The sequence below is a fragment of the Lonchura striata genome, chromosome 15, assembly GCF_046129695.1.
Source record: "Lonchura striata isolate bLonStr1 chromosome 15, bLonStr1.mat, whole genome shotgun sequence".
Taxonomy (NCBI): domain Eukaryota; kingdom Metazoa; phylum Chordata; class Aves; order Passeriformes; family Estrildidae; genus Lonchura; species Lonchura striata.
In genome coordinates, this window is record NC_134617.1 from 3,700,486 (window position 1) to 3,723,498 (window position 23,013).

At 43.7% G+C, this 23,013-nt stretch overlaps 2 protein-coding genes across 5 annotated transcripts in view; one reads left to right on the plus strand and one right to left on the minus strand.

Annotated features, from left to right (window-relative positions):
- Positions 1-1,565: 1,565 nt before the first annotated feature.
- Positions 1,566-14,388, minus strand: UBLCP1 (ubiquitin like domain containing CTD phosphatase 1). Of its 3 annotated transcripts, none has more exons than XM_021530721.2 (11): positions 14,283-14,388; positions 11,830-12,023; positions 10,983-11,074; positions 10,502-10,587; positions 10,298-10,413; positions 9,133-9,231; positions 8,148-8,185; positions 5,917-6,015; positions 5,351-5,467; positions 3,900-4,027; positions 1,566-2,586 (listed from the first exon to the last, which is right to left on the minus strand). In XM_021530721.2, exons 2-11 carry the CDS (start codon positions 11,981-11,983, stop codon positions 2,559-2,561), a joined length of 957 nt encoding a protein of 318 aa, XP_021386396.1. In that variant the 5' UTR covers positions 11,984-12,023; positions 14,283-14,388; the 3' UTR covers positions 1,566-2,558. The 3 variants fall into 3 exon arrangements, with proteins under 3 accessions (XP_021386396.1, XP_021386398.1, XP_021386399.1); XM_021530723.3 differs by having other exon boundaries at positions 14,340-14,387; XM_021530724.3 differs by having other exon boundaries at positions 11,830-12,020; positions 14,283-14,359.
- A 7,500-nt stretch (positions 14,389-21,888) lies between these two features.
- RNF145 (ring finger protein 145) overlaps positions 21,889-23,013 on the plus strand; it is a 47,382-nt gene continuing 46,257 nt past the window's right edge. The window contains exon 1 of one of the 2 annotated variants that reach the window (XM_021530719.3): positions 21,889-22,101. The gene's annotated coding sequence lies outside the window, so the exon portion shown is untranslated. Of the gene's footprint in view, positions 22,102-22,357; positions 22,755-23,013 lie in introns of those variants that run through there. The other variant, XM_021530720.3, reaches the window with a different exon arrangement.

Below are 23,013 nucleotides of genomic sequence, written 5' to 3' on the forward strand. Positions count from 1 at the left end.
CAGGTTTAACTACATTTTGGAAATACAAGTAGGTCAAAACTACTTTCCCTATTGGAGAAACAAAAAATCAGCACAGGTGTTTTCTTCTGTATTTATGAACAATAAATACATTATTGTGGGGCAAAGCAGAAAACTACCCATTTATCCTTGCAGTTACTGTGGTAGTTTGGCACAGCCACATGGTAGGTGTAGCCCAGAGCAGCCCTGTAGTGCAGGCAGGAGCTGCTCTGTGTGACCCACTCCCATCTTCCTGAGCACCTCCAATTCTTTTATTTCAGCCTATTAGGCCTTCCTATTCCCTTTAGTGCTATTGCTTTTAGCTCCTGCCTGTGAACTTTTCTATATGTGCTGAACTCTTTTCTGAACCTGCTGATGCCACCTGCCTCCACAATCAACTACGGCAACAAAATTCAGATTTATTCCTGCTGCTTTTACCATTTTAACCCACTCTCCCATCAGTGCCCCCTGATTCTTGTAGTCATTTGAACATCAGGCTTGTGCTTGCCATATCCAGCTTCACAATTTTAAAAATCTCAGCCAAGTAAATCCCAGCAGCATTTTTAGAAGTTAACCAAATCAAACTGTAAGACTAATCTTCAACAGAAAATATGGTAAAATATTAGTCATAAAAGACATAACTTGACAGCAAGAGCTCTGTGTTACCATCACATTGAGATCATACTTGCATGTTCCAGCTCAGCCTATAAAATATTTGAAAGGGGAGTGCACATCATCTTCAGATCAGTGAATACTCTCAAATTCTGGGACAAAACCCCCACATCACTGAAATACAATCAAGATTGATTTTTTAAACTTTTCTTGTATAAAGCAAAAGAAATTAGCATTGATCATTCACTGTAACCTTCTGTTTGTAGGCCAACTTTGAAGAAAAAAATACAGGCACATGTTTAAATACATTCCTTGGATTGGTTTTCTCTCTCTGCCCTGCACAAACTCCACAGCTGATTTAATTGCAATGCCTTGACTTCTTTCCACTGCTCAAACTCAAAGGAATTCCAGTGCACCATACTGCAGTCCCACACTCCATGATCTCTGGTGCTGCAGCTTTTCCAGGAAAGGATCACTGCTGTAAGCTCAGGGATTCTGCCTGTGCTGTCTGTACAGGGGTCAGGCAGCTCCTTGATCAGAAATCAGCTCTAGAAGACAAAACTGCAGCTCTTCACCCCCCATCCTTACCTAAAGCACCACTTTTATGCATCAGGTTTCTGGTTTGCTCTGTCAAAGGCAGCTGGGGTTGGCCCTAAAGCACACAGAGCCCTGAACAAGGACCTGGATGTTTTCTGACAGGTCACTGAGCTGGAGCCTCGTGTGCTCATCCCAGCAGCTCCTTTGTGCTGCTGGCCTGACAGCCTGACATGTGCTGTCAGGGCTCCTTTCCTGGCCAGCCTGGTGCTGCACCACTGCCTTAATCCACAGAGACACATACCAGCTCTTACTCAACTCCTGATGCAAACCCAGTGTCTCTGGGATCCAAACAAATCCTCCAACCACCCCTAAAATTAGTATTACTGATAGTTCCTCTGAAGGCAGCACAGGACACAAAGTATGAAAAAGGTATTTATTATTTACACAACTGCTATAGTTCCTTAAGAACAATATATACCATTTTTTATTTGAAAGGGTCAGTCTTCTTTCAAATCCATGAACTGCATAATGCACAAGTGTTGGAAATGCCAAACAGCAGTCACATCACACTTCTATAGTGCAGGCATAAGCAGCGCAAGTAAATGATATTTTAAGAACAGTATGGCTGAATATTGTATTTAAACACAGTGTTTGCACTTTGACAAGATTTAGCTAGAAGAGAACAAGGGTTTTATTCATGCTTTGTTAGGAATGTGACTTTCCCATCTGAGGTTTAAACCCTTTATCTGAGATATGGGGATTTTTCAGGCAGACTGCTTTTCACTGATCAAATAACAGTGGGTTTCTCTCCTTCAAACTTCAGTCTTTTGTTTTCCAGTAAACACTGCTTTATAGAACAAGTTCACACACTGGGGTAAACTGGCCACAGAGGTGGTACTTTCCCATCTTACTGTCTTGCACAGAGAAACACTGACATACTAATACATACCAAACTTAGACAACTTGTAATTTATAGACTTAAATACTGGAATGGGAGAGGGAGACTGTTTCTAAAGATGGAGGGAAGAGAGGACTTATACAATTCATACACTGCCAAGGTTGGCTTTTCAATCACCTTTTTTGGTCTAAATATTTTTTTTCTAGTCTCAGAATGGTTTTGGTCTTTGATGGTTATGGTTATACTTCAGCAGCAAAGGAGAGGAAAGTATTTTGAGAAGTAACACCAGAACTGAATGCAAGAAAAAGCAACTGACTTGTTTCTCCCACTTTTGAGCTTATTGCTGTGATCTTTTAAAAAACCCACAACCAACCAGCTGGAAGACCAAGTTTAGCAGTCGTTCTGGCATTGGGTCCAGTGTCCAGCACTATTATACTCTAGCACAAAAGCAAGGAAAAGTCCAATGATCTTAGTGATGTTCCCTTCAATTCAGTGCCACACAGTTTTATTAGTGTTATTGTCCTTGCTTCTTTGAAAGATACCTGAAAGAAACAAAAGTAGTTTTTCACCAAGTAAGAGGTGGCCACAAATATACCTGAGATCTTAAGATCAAAGTATGACTCTGCTTTCTTTTCTCACCAAAAATCCTCCTACTGAAAACCAAAAATTAGAAATGCAATCAATACCACTTAGGATTTTTATTTAATTTCAACATTTTTCAATTCCATGATACGTTATCTTGTGGTAATTCAAAGTCATGTTTTAGTTAGACTCTATCAGGCTTTTTAAACAAAAGGGAGGAAGGAAATGGAAACCTGTTTCATTCCAAGAGGATGGAAAATTACATCAGTTGGGTAAGTGGCTTTTATATCCTTTAAGATGAAAAGGCCTATTAGTAATGGCACTCCTTCAAATAAATTCAGGACTTTAATGAACTGATGCAGCATAACCTGAAAAGAACAGCCCTCCAGCAGCTTCTCTGGAGAATGTGAGTGACTCTGAACTGCTTGTGTATTCTGATCTCACAGCTCTCTTAGCACCCGAGCTGAAGCAGTCTGCCTATGTGGTGTGACAGCAAAGGCTTTGCAAATACTCCAGGAGAAAGAATCCAACCAATTTCACTGACAGTGTGAAATATCCAGTGAATTTCACTGCTTTTAAGGTTTAATGTTTCACTTTCTGCTCTATTCAGAAAAGAAAATTTTATCAAGTCTGTAAGGCATTTTTTAAACAACAAAGGAGTGGTTTTCCAGCAGTTTTTCTTCACAAGCATTGAAGCCTCTGGCTGTTGCATAAAACCAAGAATAATTTTGCTGAAATCCTTCAGTTAATCACTTTCTAGCTAGAATTAGGATGCTAACTGGTGCCCTGAGCATTTGGAAAACTCTTTGTTTGCAAGACAGTACCTTGGAGCTGATGAATCCTGCAATACCACCCAACCTGGATGTGCCTGAGAACTGCACTAACACAACAAAGCTTTCAAGAAGCTTCTAGAAAAATTACCTTAAAACAAGGGATTTGGGATCTGAACCCACAGTCTAACTGTGCTGGGGTTGAATGAAAGAGGTTTCCAGGGACCATGTTCCTTCAAAATTATTTTCCTTTTAGGATGAATAATTAGCAGTGCTGAATATTGAAGAAGTAGGAAAACACAGATGCAACTTGTGAAAATCATTTTAGGGAAGCTGTCCCAACACTACAGCCCTATTAAAATTCTTCTCAAACTAAAGGACCTTTATAACTATAAGTTATAAAGTTCATCAGTTCCATTGTTTCTGGTGTTTGTAGAGAAAACCTCGAGCGAAACACTGAGGTCAGGGACAGAAGGAAGCAAGAATTTTGCCTTTTTTCTTACCTTTCCCAATGTTTGTGATTCAGCTCCAAAAAGTCATCTAATTTTGCTATTTCTTTGAGGTATTGGGTGAGCTTTAGCAGCTCCTTGTCTTTATCCCGATTTAAATGTGCTTTCATAAAAGGCCTTATCTACACAAAAGAAATAAACTGGGTATAACCATTTGCTCACAGAAAGAAAAAGTGCTTTAGATTCTCTATCGCTTACCATCTGACTAAAATATATTTTCAGTACTATGACAAGTTATTACTTTTCACAGGTAAGAGAAAAAAAACCCTTTTTCAGTAGTGGTCAGATCCAATTTGTCCTGTTCATGCAAACTGGACTGAGGGGTTTTTACCTTGCACCAATCAGAAAAAAAGTCTTTTCTCTCGCACTTCTTTAAGCCTTCCCCTCCTAGACAGACTGATAAAATGATCTGGAATGGACTGCCACATTTTCTAATATGATTTCACAGAGATTTTTACAGGAGGGGTTTTCAGCTCAGCATTCTGTGTTGTGTGGTATCATTGGAACCAGATGCTTTTTTTCAGCAAAAAAGCCTTTGACTACAACCAGAGCTGTTGTGAAAAGAGACATCAGAAGCAAAGCTTGGAATACATTATACCTGGGCCTTGTTTTAGTGATTCAATGCTCTTGTCTGCAGCTGTTAACAACACTTTGACAAACATTTTTCCAATCCTGAGCTAGAGCTCTGGATCATCCCCTCCCAGCAAGATCTTTGCTGTTCCTGATTCTCCTTCCAGTTAAGATCATTTTGCTAGATCTCATCAACTGCTGTTCTCTTCTCATCATGGATACTTTCAAAGGGATACCATCTTGAACTTCTGCATTTGAAAACATCTTTTTCTTTTTTAGAGAGATTTATGCAGGTTGTTTTAGCACAACACTGTTCTACCATCACATGTATGTAGAAATTTAAGCTGCACTCTTATTCAGAATGAGCAGTAAGAACAGAGCACACACTGGTTGACAGCTGTATAAAATGATGAAATATTTGCTGTTCTGTAGTCAAAATGGCTCAAGGTACTAATTATTTCTCATATAGAATACTTGTGATTATCCTGTCATACTATCATGAAGTACAGCCACTTGTTGCCTTTTTTTTGAATATGACCACTCTGGAGATTGAACATCACATTTTCAATGGTGCCTGTCAGTAATGTCCAGCTTGATTACAGCTTGCAGCTATAACTTCAGCAGAAATAACAATTTCATTGATTTTGGTAATCTCTTAAACACTCACTTAATAGTGACACAAGGTTTATTTAATACTACTATTAAGGAAATACCAAGCAGACAAACGGCACTGTGAATTAAGAGGTTTAACAAAACATGCATCTTTGTTAGTTAAGAATATTCTTTCTTTATGCTACAGCAAAGAAGTAGGAGAAGGTACTCCTTTGAAGTATCAGGAGAAAGTAGCAGGAAATAAAAATTCCAGCTTACATTACCTTGAGTCCATTCTGTGGGTTCATCAGGAAGTTTCGGCCAATATCATCAAACATAATAGTATTTTTTTTGCTGTAATATTCTGAAAACTTTCCCCAGATAACACCAAGAGGCTTCACCTGCAAACACAACACAATACAAGATATCTGAGGTAAATCTGATCACATGCAGGAGATGAAAATGCCATCTATAGGAACCTGAATCCTAACTTGAATGAACACTTGTATTCTTTTGCTTTACCATTAGCAGGTAGTTTGGCTTTAACAAAGGAAGATGTGAAATAATATAACATAAATACCCCTCACACTAAGGATAGAGCAAGAGAAACTTCTGTTGACACTAAGTTTTCTTGCAAGAGTTACCTGCTGTTTGATTTGAAAGCTGTGACATCTAAAGATGCTACTCAAAAAATAGAGACTTCCAGGAGAAAAAAATCCGTGGTTCCAAGATTCTTGCAGTTTATTGAATGAAAATTCCTGAGGAACTTTTTTTTGTCAAGTATTTTAAAGGGGTGTGATAAAATGCCAGCTGAATGTAGGAAAAGATTAGGAGTAAAATTGGTACTTACATCTATTAGTCCTCTCCGAGGAGTGTGCACTGTTATCATGGCAGCACTGTCCAGCATGAAAGTTATCTTGTAGTTTGCATTGGTACTCACTCCAAGCTCCTGCATCACAAAGATTTATGATTAAAGCTTCTAATTATGACAGTTTTACTGTTCAACAACTGGAATCACAATTATAGTACATTGTTTGTCACGGGGTGAGCTGTGGAGGTTTACCAGAGGCACACTAAAAATAGATACCTGGGAAAATTGACATTTGTTATATAATGAGGATCATAAAAGTGCACACAGGGATTTATTTTTAGTATTTAATATCAGGAACTGAACAGCTGATGCTAGCAGAAAATCAAAGCAACTTTGCAGAGAAGGCAAAATACAGAGGTTTTGCTCATACCTTCATGCACAACCTCTCACAAGTTCTCCACACCTCAACTTAACTTTACAGCAATTGTGTTCTGGCTGCTCTTTGCTCCTGACAGTGATTTGCACAAATCACAGCCCAGCCTAAGACGGAATACCCAGGAACATCTCACAGTCACTGTTCCCTCCTGCACACTTCCAAGATAACCAATGTCAGTGTCAATTTGCACTTTGAAGATTTGGTAATTCCTGAAATACTCTAAGTAAAACATCCTTTTTAGAAATAAAGAACTTAAGACTAGATGAGGGAGCATAATTTCCATTTCAAATCCTTTCCAAAGCTGAGAAGTAACAGTAAAATCTGCTGACATGGTACAATACAGATATTGCTGACAATTTCTGGTGTGTGAAACCGCAGCAATACCCAAATCTGTGTAACAGGGAGAAAATACCAACTGCAGCAGCTCTCTTGCAACTATGCAGCCACACTTAACTGATTTGCTTTTATTTAAATATGCAGTCTTGCAAATGAAATGCTCTACCTACCTGGGCTGGTATCCTGTTACACTGACAGAACCAGCTGTTCCAGAATGTTTCAATTTCAGGCATAAAAGGGTGGTAACTGAGAGATTAATTCTGCTTGTCTGATACTCCCTTCTTCTAAATGCTGTTCCTGCTTTGTACTTTAAAACAGAAACTTTAATGCCAACTATTGCTGGAATCACAGCTCCCTGACCAAAAATGAAACTCCTAGAGGGAAGCACCCCTGGTGCCATCAGTTTAACGAGTGGCATCTAGTGGTAGGAATCTCAATGGATCAGGGTCCAGGAGGAGTGCTGGAAAAGCAACCTGGAAATGCAGAAATGTGACCAGTGCAGGGGAAAGAGCCCAGTTTTGAACAATGGTTTTCAATTGAGTTTTCCATTTTTTGGTTTTCCATTTCCAAGATTGAGTCCTAGGGCTACTGTGACAACACAATATAAATAAGTGACACTGCCACAAGAAGGTAATGTTTGCAAGGCTCAGCACTGATTTTACCTACACTAACTCCACTTCATGGCTCTGACTAAAGATTCTCATTTCTAAGAGGCGTTTTTGTTTAGAAAAAATTGTAGCAATTAATCATTTTGAGGAAGAGAACAATGGAAAAATGTCTTTTTCTCTGTGAAAACCTGAAAAAATAGTGCATAGTAAAAGCTTAAATTTGGGAAGGTTTTTCCTGGAATGAGAATAACTTTTGATTTATAAACATAAAAAACCCCAACCCACCAACCAAACACACAGCAATTCTTAGTAAGCTCATTAGATTTAAACCTAAGCCTGACTTTAAATATGTTTACCATGAGGTCAGCTGTTCAAAACTGGCTCCCTACCTGATTCTAGTAGGGAAGAAACCAGAAAGTGAAAGAGCTCTTATGGGATGTTTAATAAGGCAGAGGAAGCAACTGAATCCCCAGCTGCAAGAGGTAAAGATAAATATCGAAAGAGTTTCCTCTTGATAACCTACTCCAGCATGTCACATCTGTCTGTTCCTTTAAAAAAATCACATTTAAAGACTGGAGCTCTATAATTAGAGGTAAGATGAAAGCAACTGTGCAGGGCTGAATGACGAATCCAAGTTTCAGCAGGTACTGACTTGTGTTTAGTTCTGCTAAAATTAGCACCTACTGCTGATAGTTTGTGTAGAATTCTAAAATTAGATTTAATCTAGTTTTGTGATAAAGATAATTTCAAGTGACTATGGAAATTGAAACAACTCAGGTTATGATTCACACAAGCTCCCCTATTTCTAACCTGCTCTACAACGCTGAGCATGAGCACAACTGCATGAAGGGTTACCCAGATCAGAAACAAATATTTTCAGAACAACTTACTTTCATTTTGGCTTCAATCCATTTCATATTAGTAGCAGCTGAAACAAAAGGGAGAAAACAGAAAGAATACTTTATCAAAATAAGTCATTGACAGGCAAAAAAAAAGAAGCTAAGAACTTGTTCATTTAATATGTCAAATTTTTACACAAAATTTAATTTTAGAAAGATCCACCTTTGTTGCAGCTTTTAAGGCCTTAAAGAAAGTCTTCCTTCATGGAAGTCTATTTTCGTTTGGAAAAGCTTACTTTTCTAATGAACAACTAGATGAAGCACTGCAAATATTTAAACCATTTTCTAGATCAGCTGTTACTGAACCACAGCCTGTAAGACCATGGATACACCTGGCTTGAGGAACCTCACTGCCTGTGCAGGATTTCCTCCTGGAAGCAATAATAGGAATACATAAAATCCAGAAAGGACAAAGTGTCAGCATTGCCTGCTGATCTAACAATATGGAGAAACATTGTTCAAGATTATGAAAATGGAATTTAATTTTGTAACACGATTTTAATATAGTTTGAACCCTGCACTGGCTAAAGTCTGTTCTCCAGCTGTTGTACAGGAATTGAACTAGAATGCAAAGGCAAAGGATCAACCAACCACCCCTGCAGACAGGAGAGTTTGGGTCATTTGACAGTTTACTGTGTGTTGTCTGGATTGAGATTATTTGTAGAATTACTATCAAACAGTGTTCTAATGTTGATTATACAGTTCTGTTATTCAAGCACTTCTTTGTACAAAGTAACACTCAGTAAAGTGATGCTGAGCTTTACTAGAACCATTCTTGTGAGCAGTATGTGAGGCTTTTTCACATAGGAATTGGTATTTTTCTAAAATATCTCTAATAGTTGTGCAAATTACAGCCAAATGCTTCTGCATTGTTTCAGATCTTGTGACTCACACTAATATAAAAACCTCCCACCTGGAGTCTGTGCTCTGGATGACAATTTACAATAAATTCTTAGGCACAGAGTATAATACTTACACCAAATTACAATATCATAGTCCTCATATGCAGAAGTCAGGAATTCATGAAGGTATGGCCTCATCAGCTCTACCCCAGTTTCAGCACATGACCTGTGGTCTAAAAAGAATATAAGAGATAAGGAATTTAGCATTAAAGTTTTAGTTATTAAATTCCAGTCTGATTTTCCTTTCTATCCAGAGACTCAAAGAGTTTCATGAGAGGAGCACTGAAATACTTTAAGGTCATGAATGATTTGATATCAAACTCCTATTCCCATTTTAAAGGTGGAAAGACAAAGCAGAGGAAATATTTATCTGTTGGTCTCACAGCTACTTGAAGGCTTAGCAATAATTAAATCAAGACATCTCTGAGGATGAATGTCTTTGAAGAGACAGGGCAAATCATCTGTGCACTTAGCAAATTAGTAACTGGCCAGATATGAAACAGATTCCTTCAAACCTAGTCCAGTTAATTGTGTGAGCATATATCAAGCTCATTTCAGAGATGCAAACATTACTGCTCCAATTCCAAATCTGCTGCAAAATCTGCCAGCAGAAGGCCTTTCAGTAAAAAATTTAAACTTGGAAATAGGTTGAATTTTAAAGTCAGATTGGAAACAAATGTCATAAAAAAGGAAAGCTAAGGAAAGGGAAAGGTATTATTTACTGCTCACAGTCATGCTGCCATGGCACATCTACAAACCAGAAAGTTAAGTCAGAAGTAAAATTCTGGCTTTCAAAAAAAACCCAGCTTGACAGAATTTTCAAGAAAAACGTGTTTTTGTAAATGTTTAGTAATGATATGTAAATAAAATTTGAAGCTGCTCTCCAACACCCCCCCCCAAAGTAGAGTCAATCAGGTACAGAATGGGATCATTATTTTACAATATCTTGCCCTGCTACTGTGATAATCTAGATACAAATTGTCAAGGGAAAGACTGAGGACAGAAGATTAAATTGCTGCTTGTTTATGTCTTTTTGCAGCAATTAAATAGCTGCTGCACTAAAATCAACAACATGCAACGTTTTAAAATGCTTTTTAAAATGTGAGCAGAAGGTCACAAAATCATACAAAGCAGAAATTATGTTGTACAACACAGCAAAGCAAAAAATCAAGAAACCTGATCTGGCAAATAAATCGAGCTCTTAAACAAACAATAACCATAAATTGTATCAAAACTCACCAAATAGTGTATAATCAACATCTAGCACCAGCAGCTTTTTTCCTTCTCTAGGAGGATTCAGAATTTCCACTTTGTATTCTTTAACTCTACGGGAAATTTTTAGTAGATTTTCTTCCCTGATGTAAGAGTGTAAAAAGTTACAGTTAATTAAAAGGTACGCTCTACAGTCAATAAGAACCTGTTTTAACAGCTTGGACTCCTAACCTATTTTCTACTTCCACAACTTCCTCTTCAATATCAAAGTCATTGACCACATCATCGTTATCCGGAGGCGGCCCAAGGACATCTTCCTAGAGGAATAAAAGTAATAAATTATAACAAAGATCAGAGAGGGAAAATAACAATGGATACCAAGTTTCTGTTACTGCACATTACAGGGCAGGAAAACTATTTAACCAAAATTGTTTCACTTTACTAGTGGAAAGAATTACCAAAATGTTCAGGTTTAGAAGTCAGTGAGTATCACAATAATAGGTTTGTAGCTCAAGTGCAGAACACCACAAGAGTTTCATAAGTATGTTGCTCTGAGAGTTCTGCAGCAAAGTTTACATAAAAAATGTCAACAGAAATCTACTGTACTATCATTTTTTAAAAGATTATTGGAATAGTCAAAATTTAAAATCCCAGTTAGAAGACACAAAGCATTTTTTTCCTGTTTAAGCTAATAAACAAGCAAATTATTTACCAAACTCTCTTCACGAGTGCCCATCATCATTATTTTAGTATTTGGTTTCAACTTGAGGGCTCCAAGCTTAACATCATCATCTGCAGGTTTGCCTGTAATGCAGAAAATTTTTAATTGAGATAGAGATTTTAGAAAAATGTCAATACTCCCTGTAGAATACTGGCTATGTTACCATCTTCCAAATACAATGTACTGGTTTTGAGCTGATTTTCTTCTTGGTAGCTGTGTTTTGGATTTAGTACAAGAATAATTTTGATGGCACATCAACTGTTTAGCTGGTGCCAAGCAGTGCTTACTCTAAATCAAGGACTTTTGAGTTTCCTGTGCTCTGACAGTGAGCAGGTGCACAAGGAGCTGGGGGAACTGGGCAAAGGGATATTCCACAGCACAGAACCTCATGCCAACAGTATAAACAGGGGGAACTGGCTGGGAGACAGAGATTGATGCTCAGGGACTGGGTGGGCATTGGTCAGTGGGTGGTGAGCAACTGCATTGTGGCACTGGTTTCTCTTGGGTTTTAGTCCTCTTTCTCCTCTTTTCATTACTATTATTATAATAATTAGTATTATATTTTATTATCTTTCAGTCACTGAACTCTTCTTATCTGAACCCCAATTCTTCTTCCCACTAGGACAGGGCAATGTGAACCACTAAAAAATGACCAGTAGATGTACTAATAATAAACAATATCCAGTAATGTATGAAGTGTCTGTCTTCATGTTCATTCCACAGCTACAACTGGGAAGTGGATGCTCTGTTAGTGCACACATCCTGCCTAGAATTAGGGGATGTTTGTCCTTAAACACCCCAGGCACATCCCCAACAAGCAGTGAATAGGGACAGTTACCCTTCATTTTAAGCCCAAGCAGTTTCTGACGCTCTGGTAACACTCCAGTGAGGCCCTTCAGAGACTGCTTCAGGTCCAACACTGTGTCTTCTTCTGACAGCGAGGTTATCGTGTACTCCTGTCCACCCCATTTTATTATGAGAGAGAGAGACATCCTTGAAGCATATGTTCAGTGTTACTGTCTGAAAAATCTGCTGCAGGAGGGAAACACAAAGATCATGTAAGGAAGAGAGAGGAGAACTACTCTTTCCAGAAGACAAACCACAACATCTACTTAAAGCATTCTTGATTCTTTATTATCTTGGACATCAAAGAGCTGTTTGTTTCCCCTGAGCAGATGAGAAATGTGTTGGAAAAGTGCTGAAACAAAGGGAGGAAGAGCAGTGTTAAAACTGGGGCTCTGAGTTCCACTTTGATGTTTTTAGCAATGTCACATTCACATCTGCTGGGTGCTCTGTGCAGGTACAGCCTGTGCACTGCACACTCGAGCACAGCACTGCAGCACCACAAAAGCCATTGCAAAGCTCAGAAATGTCCTCTGCAATACTTATGCAACCAAACCAGCCATGGGTGCCTTTACAGATGTAATAACACAACAGCAAATATGAAATCCCTAGCTTATAAAGCCTATAAAAATAGTTCTGAGCCCAAGAGTCAATTTTTGGCACTGGATTTCTCTAATCCCTTCCACTGTGCAATACCTGCAGTAATGCACACCCCAGGTTACATCTCACTGTAGCAATATCAAAGCAGGAATTTGAAAACAAAGCCAAAACACACACCCACACAATGCAATTACACCCAAAGAACTGCACTTTCATTGCAGTGCTGACAAAATCACCATAATTATACTATCTTTAATTTACACAGCATCGTTTATACAAATTGTATTTAACAGTTTAATCCTACATGAAACACAGCAGAAAACCAAGATTTTTAGCTTAATGCAAAAGGAAGAACACATTTATTTCTCTGTTAGGGCTTAGAAATAGAATCAAGGAGACAGAAAGGTATGAAAAAGCTGAAACAGACAGTCAGGAGATGCAGAGAAGGCCTCTGCACCACTGATGGTGAAATTGTCCTCAAATGATTGGTATTCAAAAAGAGAGCAGATCTATGAAAAATCTAGGATTACCAACCTTCAAGAAATGCAGGTCTGGCAATTCTAAAATATCTCAGAAGCCAGAACTCTGATCCTTCTTCCTCTCTGCCTTTGTATTCTCAGAAATTATCCACACTCAGAAAAAATCTTTCTCTTTTACACAGTAAAAGCTATGGGGAACAAACCTGTAACTGCTCAGGCATAGCCACCAAGCTCAGAGCAGACAAGAATTAGTCTAGGTACAACCTCTTTGCTAAGGACACTATAAACCTCACCTCCACACTATTGCCTCTAAGAGCCCTGAAAACAAATTGAAGAGGAAAACTTGTATCACTGGGAAATTAATTTTTTTTCTCCCCAAAAATGTCAAATCAGATTGGGACCTGGTATGACACGGTGAAAAAGACTCATGAAAAGGGGGTCTTAGAAGCACTAAGAAATTCTACTGAGGCTAAGGCTGTATGGTGTACACTGGTGATACACAGTGTCATTATCATTAATTATTCCTGCTCATAATCCTTAGACTAAGTTAGAAAGGAAAATTTATTGTCTGTTTCCTTACCTGTACCATAGACCTAAAAATCATTATGCAAGGACATGCACAGGGCAAGAACTGTAAGAAAACTTCAGCAGCCTCTGTCCAGTGCTAAATTGAAAAGATCACCCCTCTAAAGCTGAGCACGTCACAACCCTCAATCCTTACAGATTTATAGCTGTCACAACAAATGCTGTAAGGAAACAAGACAATCCCTGGCAATAGAGTAAAATAAAATTCAGACCGCTCAGGGGTCTGAATCAAGGTAAATGGGAAAATGGTTTGGGAGCAGAAAAAGACACAGGGATTTCCAAAGGTTCTACCACGGGGGCTGGGTGCTGTGCAGAGCTGAAGGTAACACAGCTTTGGGTAATTTCATCTTCAAAGCCTTTATAAGACCCTTGGGCCAGCAGGACCCAAAGGGTTGCAAAGCCACGGGTCAGAGAAAGCATTCCAGTTCTGCTGTTGAGCTGCAGCTCTACACCACTTTCCTGGGACGATTCCGAAGACGTCCATGCCCATCTCTGAGTTCCACCGGGCAACACAAACACAAACCCCTGCAACAGCCGAGCGCCCGCCCAGCGCTCGGGGCCGCGCTTCCCGCAGCACGGTAACGGGTGTGGGACGGGCTTGGGGCCGCTCGCTGCCAGCGGGGCTCTCCTCCCCGCCGGGCCTGCCCCGGCAGCGGCGCGGCCCGACCGGCAGCGCCCGCTCGGGGCTGCGGGGCCGCTCCCGCCCCGCGGGGGCACCGGCCCGGCCGCGACACCCGCCCGCCCCCGGCCCGGCCCGGCCTCCCCCGGCCCCCGCCGCACCCACCGGGCTGTGCGGGGCCGCCGATCCGCCCCGCCCTGGCAGCGCGGAGCGGGCGCTCACCCGGCAGCGGCACCGGCTCCGTCCCGGCTCCGCCGCGCAGGAAGCGGAACTGGCGCGCGGCGGAAGCGGGAGGCGCCCGGAAGTGCGCGGGGCCGGCGCGGGGAACCGCCGGTCCCGAGCGGGGCCCGGGCAGCGCCGGGCGGGGCGGGGGATGCCGCGGGGCGGGGGATGCCGCGGGTCGGGCCCCGGGCGGGGCGGGGGATGCCGCGCGTCGGGGAATGCCGTGCGTTCGGCCCCGCTCGGGACCGGGGGATGCGGCGGATCGGGCCCCGGGCGGGACCGGGGGATGCGGCGGATCGGGACCCGGGCGGGGAATGCCTCGCGTCGGGCCCCGCTCGGGACCGGGCAATGCCGTGGGTCGGGCCCCGCTCGGGACCGGAGGATGCCGCGGGTCGGGCCCCGCTCGGGACCGGGCAATGCCTCGCGTCGGGCCCCGCTCGGGACCGGAGGATGCCGCGGGTCGGGCCCCGCTCGGGACCGGGGGATGCGGCGGATCGGGCCCCGGGCGGGACCGGGGGATGCTGCGGGTCGGGACCCGGGCGGGGAATGCCTCGCGTCGGGCCCCGCTCGGGACTGGGCAATGCCTCGCGTCGGGCCCCGCTCGGGACCGGAGGATGCCGCGGGTCGGGCCCCGCTCGGGACCGGGCAATGCCTCGCGTCGGGCCCCGCTCGGGACCGGAGGATGCCGCGGGTCGGGCCCCGGGCGGGACCGGAGGATGCCGCGGGTCGGGCCCAGGGCGGGGGAGCGGCAGCTCCGCGGGGCTGCTCCCGGCGGGGTCAGAACGGAGGGAACGCTGCGGCACCGCGGAGCCCTCGCCCCTCAGCGCCGGCCTCGCCGCAGCCCCGGGGAGCCCGGAGAGGCGGCTTGCACGGGCAGCTGCTGGCATGAGTGTGGCTCACAGTGCCGGCTGTGAAAGGAGGTTGTTCCCTGCCCAGGGATCACGCTGAGACCCCGCAGAGCTGCCTCCAGTTCGGCGGTCCCAGCACAGAAAGGATGCGGTGGAAGCACCAGGATGATGAGAGCGATGGAGCAGCTCTGCTGGGAGGAAAGGCTGGGAGAGTTGGGATTGTTCAGCCTGGAGGAGGGAAGGTTTCAGGGCCACCTAATTGCAGCCTTCCATCACCTGAAGGGAGATGACAGGAAAGCTGGAGAGAGGCTCTTGGCGGTGGCCTGGAGTGACAGGACAAGGGGGATTGGTTTCAAACTGAGAGTGAGTTTAGATTGGATATTAGCAAGAAGTTATTTTTTGTGAGGGTGATGAGGCCCTAGAACAGGTTTTGCAGAGAAGCTGTGTCTCTCCCATCCCTGGAAGTGTCCAGGGCCAGGCTGGATGGAACTCTGAACAGCCTGGTCCAGGGGAAGGGGTCTTCCCACATCTGGGGGTTTGGAAGGAAATGGCTCTTAAGGTCCTTTCTAGCCCAAACCATTCTGTCATTCTATGACTCAAAACTCTCTCTGCTCCTAAAGCTGACTACAGGCATATTGTGGTATCTGTTGACACTTCTTGACTCCTGTTGGGGTTCATGGGAACTGCCTCCAGCTGCAGTAGTTCTGTGCTTAGGCAACAGATGTAGAAGGAAAAAATAGATTTTGCCATAAAAATAGAATTTGGCCTTTTTCACTCAGTGGTTCTGCTTTGCAGAAATAGTTTAAAGGGAAGAACATTATTCTGTGGTTTCTTATGTGAAATCACATGGAGGTGACAGAGACTGGTTTTGCTTGGTGTCAGTAGAAGTGGTGTTAAATGTGAGGAAGGAAGTGAAGGTTTCAGTCCTCCATTACCTTATGTCTTGCAGTATTGAGAGGTTAGATAATTTTTCCCTGTTTAACTTAGTAATAAGTAGGGAAGGGAACAAAAGAGCAGAGGTAAACAACTATACAGTGAGTAGAAGTTTCTTCAGAGTGGCTCCAGGAACTTGCAAGAGCCATTCCTGCTGTTAGGGAATCTCAGTGGAGAAGGGCAGTATAAGCAAAAACTGTAGAAGCCCGATCTCTTTCCTGAGAGGATATTAATTTAATGTATTTCCTACCTGGATATGTACTTTCATTTGTTCTGTATTCAAGTTTTAGTGTAGAAACACCACTTTGGTTTCTAGAGGAGTGGTACAAATGGGAAGCCATTGTAACAACTGTTCTTGTCAAGTTTAGTTTCTGACAGCACCTAAATCCACATAAAACCAGTCACTCTGCTTGTATCCCCGTCACCAAGGGTTTGCTTTTTGCTTGAATGACACACAGTTGTTCTCCACACAGAGGCAGCATGTTACAATGGTGCTGGAGAGCTTCCAAAGCTGCAACTGGTAATTAAAGTCACACCCTGTCATGAAAATATGCACCCTCCAGGCCTGCTTAAAATTCAGGCTACAAAGACGACATCCAGCGTGATCATCTCTGTATTTGCAATTTTGTTAAAAATAGTTTTTGTTCTTCTCTGGTTGGCCTTTGGGAAGCTCTCCTGAAAATGAGGCAGTAGGGTTTTGGGTGTGGTTTTGTTTTTTGTTTGAGGAGTGATAAGAAAAAGTATAAGAATGCGTGTTTAATTTCTGGTCTGATGCTGGTGTTTTTGTATCCTCAGAAGATGCTCTGATCCTGACAAGATTCACATGGTGCAGATAAATAAATCATTTTATTTAGCTGTGAAACACATGGTGGTGCTCAATCCTAATGTTACTAAATGCAAAGTGGTAAAGTAATTTGACTAAAACCATATAATTACAATTCAAAGTCCAAACAGCACAATCTTTATACTGAGGAAAGTGTTTCATGGTGGGGCTCTCTGGGTTTGCACTGTGGTAAATTAGCAGGGCAAGGAAGAAAGAAGAGCAGTGGGAAAATTTGAAAGCAAATGCACATTCCCTTTCACCTTGATGTGCACTGCTACATCCTGGGGTGCTCCAGGGTGAATTAAAAGAAGTGGCTGCATGTCAGATTGATGCCTGCTGGCTGCCTTCCCATGCCTCATGTTCACATCATGCATTTCTGATCCTTTTGTGCAATATGCTCCTGTGCATAAGTACTGAAGCCCAGGAGCTCATCTCCTAAATTGCTGTTCATGCTGCATGTAAGAGAGCAAAATTCTCTCTTTAAAAAAAAAAAAGGGTAAGAGTCCTCTGAAATCATCATTTAAAGCTGAAAACTGTAGAAACCTCAAAAGGTTGCTTTGAGAATTAAGAGATTAGATCACATCTCTGTGATAAGAAGGTATTGGAAAGCAAAAGGTGATGGCATTGCAGGGCTGAGAAGTGCTAAATATTTGTTTATTCAGTGACTTTAATGGAGAGTCAGTGCAGATGTTAATGTGCTGCAGACTGAAGGGGCTAAAAGCACAGATTTCAAGATCTTAAAAGTTTTATTTTGTCTTCCAAATTTCTTTTTGGTCCAGAAAACTCACTTGAATATGCACCAGCCCTTCTACTCCACTTCTAAACTGAACATGTTTGGAAAAAATCTAGAACAGAGCCCATACTCTCCACTAAGAATAGAATAATCTTTAAAATACATTTTGGTACCAGTGTATTTTGTTCTTAGTCTGTTTTATGCTTTTTGCTTTCCCCCTAATGCCTCCTTTTATGATATCCTATGATACTTTATTGCTTTTTCCCAGTCCCCTTTCTCTGGTTTGTAATTTGTTCTAAGCAGGTGGATGAGGCAGTGATGTCTGAGAATGTCAAACTCTGCAAGTCCGAGACCATCCAAGCGTTTGCAGCCTCCTGGCCTGCAGTGAGTGCAGCAGAGCAGGCAGCAGGGTGTGCTGGCCACTGCCATCCCTGTGTCCCAGAAATGCAGCACTGGAGTGCTCCCTGTGATTCTGAGTCACTGTCACTTGGGCACAGCTCCGAGCGCCGCATTCCCAGAGTTCAGTGATGCTCCAGGAGCTGCCAGCTGGGTTAGGGACTCGGAAATGTCTCCAGTTTGAAGTGAAGCACATTTTCAGCTTATTACTAGTGCAGTCTCTGTCTCAGCTGCTTTATCAGAAAGGGGAAGTTAGAATATTATTAATGTAGTTTCCTTACAGGAGCTTTTTCAGGATGATTTAGTGAATGCTGGCACTGCGAGATGATATAAATACCAGAGGCTGGTTCCCTTGTACCATATGATTTTCCACCTCCTGAATGCAACTGTTAATTCTTCTGCCACTATTCAGACCAATGATTTTTATTTTATTTACTTAGATTCCTTGTATTCTAGATTATGCCCCACTGGCAAGGGATCTTGGGAAAGAACTGTGATGCTCTTGTTCATGGAACAAAACCTGATTCATCCCTTTCCTTACATCACCACACAGCTCTTCAGCTTCCCAACACAGAGATTGCTCTGGCTTTCCTTTAGGTATGTTGAAAATCACAGCAGCTGTTGGTGTGTTTGGAGTCAGCACTGTCCAGTGTTATGAGAGAGGTAAAGATATATGTAATCAAAGGAGAGATTTAATTATCGGTGATACAGAAGGAGTGGTTTCCTGAGAAGAGTGAAAACAAATAGGGAATTGATAAACCATCTGAATTCTGCTTTTAAAAGCAGCAAGAATGAGAGGAAAAATTAGGAGATAATGAGAAGCTAAGTGATGGCAAGAAATTTAGGAAATAGGGTCACAGATAGTGAAAACCAGGAATTTTTGAGAAGGGATTCTAGAGTGAGAGTAGTTAAATCAGAGATAGATGCACTGACTCTGTTGCTGTTGCCCAGTAATTCTACCAAGTTCTCTTTCTGGCTATGGGTTTCTGCAGGAATTAAACTTTAATTAAAGTATATTTGTTCCTTTGTTTAGTGAATGGGATGAAATTGCAAGAAGGGAACACAAAGGCTTTGGGGACTGGCTGCCACGAGTATTATACACAAGGTAGCAAATTAGGTTTCACAGGCAATCTTAATTTTTGCATTGGTTAACTTTCTGTCCAATAACCTACTCATTAAGACATTTCTTTGCTTATGCATATGTATGTATGAATATTTTTTGAAACAATGGTTTATAAAAAGCTTCAAATAAAACTGCCTATGTTATTGTCCACCTTATGCATGCAGTGTCCTTCCATGTCAGCATATTTTGCTGCTCTTTGAGAATTCTTATGAGGGATTTTCTTTGTAAGCAGTTTGGGCTGCTGGCATGTGTCCATCTGCATGGACAAATCAAGCTTCCACATTATCTGAACTCTGAGAAAGTCTTTTCAAAGTTTTAATGAGATGTCACCACAGTGGTGCCCTTCAGTCCTCAGTTGCTGATCACTGAAATTCTGGAATCCAAAGGCCTTTGTTGATAATGAGAGATGAATAATCATTGAGTTCAGAATTCTCAGCAACCCAATGTCAGATGCAGGAGAGGCTTTCAAAATTCTGGAGAAATGAAGCAGAAAGTTGAGGTGCTTTTAAAAAACCAAGCCTGACAAAACAGTAGTAATGCCACATACCTGATCTGCTCATTAGAAAACCTTTGCTTTTGTGAAGTAACACATTTCCAGAATTAAATGCTGGGAGAGGATAGAATGAAATGTGGGGTTAATTTTCTATTGTTTGCCTGCAAGCTGAAGTGGGAACTCTACAATACTTTCATTATATGATTACTTCTAAAATAATAATAGATATTTCCACTCCAAGCCCTATAAATACCTGTTGTTTTCTACAGATGTGCATATGTATTTGTCTCTCTCTGCTGCTTGCTGTTTTCTCTCCCAAGCACTGCAGAGAGGTAGGACTGAGAGATCACCCCAACCTCAGTCAGCACTGAACCAAGCCCACAAAGAATAGACAAGAAGTGACTCATGGGGTTTTTTCCATGTATGGCATGAATAGACAAGCAGCCCCTAGAAATGGAGCTGAAATTCTTATGCCTTATATGACAGCTGGTTTATATTCCCTGTGATAAGAAGTGGGGTACTGGCAAGTGTGGAACAGGATGCAGTTGTGAGTGGGCTGAGCCAGAAGAATGGGGTGGCTGGAGACTGGTGACGTTTTTCCCGTGTTCTCTGCAGAAATCCAGAAATCCAGGGTTTGGAGCAGTGTTTACCCCAGGTACAAGAAAAGGATTAGGTGACAGTGGCATGATTAATAAACATATGTAAAACAAGAACTGCAATCACTGGAGACACCGAGCAGGTCAGAAAAGCCCTGTGCAGAAAGGGCTCAGTCAACCTCCTAAGCCTGACCAGAGCACAGAGTGCTTATGAGTAATAATCACATGTGGGTGTCCTTTGTTTGGCTTGGTCTGCAGGTTTGCTCTTTCTAAATTTAATTTACGAACACTTGCCTCAACTGAGAGATTTGAAGTAAACATATTGCAGTACAAAGCCTGCTATTTTTATTTAAATTGTATTAAAATCTGAAGCTTGTGAAAAATGGTGCTGAGCTGTTCCATGGTACCTGCAGAGGTTTGGGAGACTCCTGTCAGTTGTGCCATTTGATCCCCTGCCTGCTGCATTCCGGAGTGACTGGAGTTGAGGAGAAGACTGGCCCAGGGTGAATACCAAATGCACCATATGAGGATGGATACGTTCAAACTGCTTGTTTCCTGCTGTTTTGAAAACCTTCAGGTATTCAGACAGAGTAATTTTGCAAGGCACAATGTGGACAGACACCCAAACCCCTTATTTTAATATCTCTGCTTCACAGAGTTACAGACGCTGTGTTGAGGTATTGTTAATACCTATGTCTGTGAATGCTCCAGTTCATTAAAGATGGAAGGAAAAACGCAATCATTAAGTTGGCCAGCCCAACCCTAGTGAACTACAGGATTTTCCAGTTCAGTGTATTCCCTCATTCCTCACCACAGCAAAGTTTTGGTTTTTTTTTTTTTCCATGTTCCAGACAATGTGGCTTTGTATTTTTTTTTTAACACTGAGGTAAAAAGTATTATTCCTTTTGTGTCATAATATTTTCCATAACATTTAAGAATGTGTTCTAGGGCTTTTTCATGCAACCCAGACAGGATGAGTAAATATTGGTGAGACTATCTGTGAGCTGCAGAGTATGAAACTACACAGTGCTGTGCTGTGCTGTGAGAGAGCAGCCCCTGGGTCGGGTCTCCAGCTGAAAAATGACAGTGCAATAATATAGCAAATCTCGTGCTTTTCTGGTTGAACTCACCACGAAGGTGACTTGGAGGCTCTGCAGTACACCACTGGAAAAAACAGAGTCAGTATTTGAAAGTAATACAGCACTTCGAGTTCCACAAGGCCAGTAAGGAGTATTATTAAAATTGCAGGGCTGCCTTTTAAACATCTGCTCAGACACTATCTAAAATTCTGCTGACCGACTCTTCTGAGTCATCTCGCAGCTGCCCTGGCGAGTCCGCACGTCCCGAGAGGACCCCAACCCCAACCCCTGCCTTTCAGGGGTGTGGGCGGGCGAAAGGGTCCCCGGGTTATGGGCAGAACCCGTTCCAGCCGTGGAGCCCTCGCCAGCCCAAATCCTGCCTCTTTTGCCCCAAAACGCCGCTCCGCTCCCTCCGCGCCCCCCGGGCAGGGTCGGGGCGGGGGCGGAGGAGCCGCTCCGCGGGCGGGGCGCGCGCATGCGCGGAGAGGGGCGGCGCGCGCGCGCAGGCAGCGGGGCCATGGCCGCCCGTCCGCGGGGCCGCGGGGAGTCGGCGGCGCCCTGAGGCGGCGCGGCGCGGCCATGGTGCCTCGAGGAGCCGCTCTGCCGCCGGGCACCGAACCGCCGCCGCCGGTGTGAGAAGCGCGGAGCCACCGCCGCGCCACCGGGGAGCGGGAGCGAGAGGAGGAGGAGGAAGAAGAGGAGGAGGAGGAGGAGGCGGCGGCGACCCCGCGGGTTCAGGTGATTCCCGCACACGCGCCGCCTCAGGCGCGCGCGCCCCCGCGGCGCCCTCCGCGCCCCCGCCGTTCCCGCGCGTGCCCGCGCCGGTACCGGGGCTCCCCGGCCTTCCCCGCGCGCAGCCCCCTCCCGCTCCTCCCCGCCCTCCGCCCCCCTTCCCCTCCCCGCTCCCCTCCTCCGCCGGCGCCGGGAGCCGCCGGGGTTACTGGAGTTCAGCGGGGCCGGGCAGGATGCGCGGGGCTGCCCGCGGCGCCGGCGGTGAGCCGGGAGCTGCGCCGGGCGGGGAATGCGAGTCCCGTAGGGCAGTGGGGTAGCGGGGTCTCGGCTCGCACGGCCGGCGCCTGCCCGTGGGGATAAGCTCCGGGCTTCTGCAGCCCTGGCACAGCTTGGCCGGAGAGCTGCGGTGCTGCCCGCCCTGCCTGGGTAGCCCTGCCTGGCTCTGCCCTCTGCCCTCCGGTGCCCGCAGCCGGCTGAGCATCCCCCGGCCCGGTGCCGCGGAGCCGGGCACCTCTCCTGGAGACGGGCCCTGGAGCATATGGTCATGCTTATGTAAGGAGCAGCCTGCCCGTGGCGTGGAGAACAAGGCTCTTTCCATCTTCCCTACTTATGTCATGTCAGTCGGTTTTAGGAGACCTTCTGTAGCCTTATAAAATAAGGTTTGTGATGAGAATTTTCATTTTTCTTCTGTGCTCGGCAGTAGTTCTGTGTACCAAGTATACTTGTGACAGATGGAGCTCTTAGAGGGATTCTTACCTTCTGGTTGTGCTGTCTTTTTGGGGGTGTGTGTGGGGGACCCGGTGCATAAATAATGTGATTGGGGAAATAAAATGAAAAAATTGTGATTTTTTTTTTTTTTTGTGTGTGTGTGTGTGTAATGCCGCAAGTATCAGCAAATGAAGGAGAATGTTAGAAGCT

Excerpts from the sequence above, each read along its gene's own strand:
- UBLCP1 (XM_021530721.2), bottom strand. The coding sequence starts at position 11,983 with ATGTCTCTCTCTCTCATAATAAAATGGGGTGGACAGGAGTACACGATA. Across the intron at positions 9,232-10,297 it reads TGTTGATTATACACTATTTG|ACCACAGGTCATGTGCTGAA; the intron begins GTGAGTTTTGAT and ends TATTCTTTTTAG. Across the intron at positions 5,468-5,916 it reads CTCGGAGAGGACTAATAGAT|GTGAAGCCTCTTGGTGTTAT; the intron begins GTAAGTACCAAT and ends TTGTGTTTGCAG.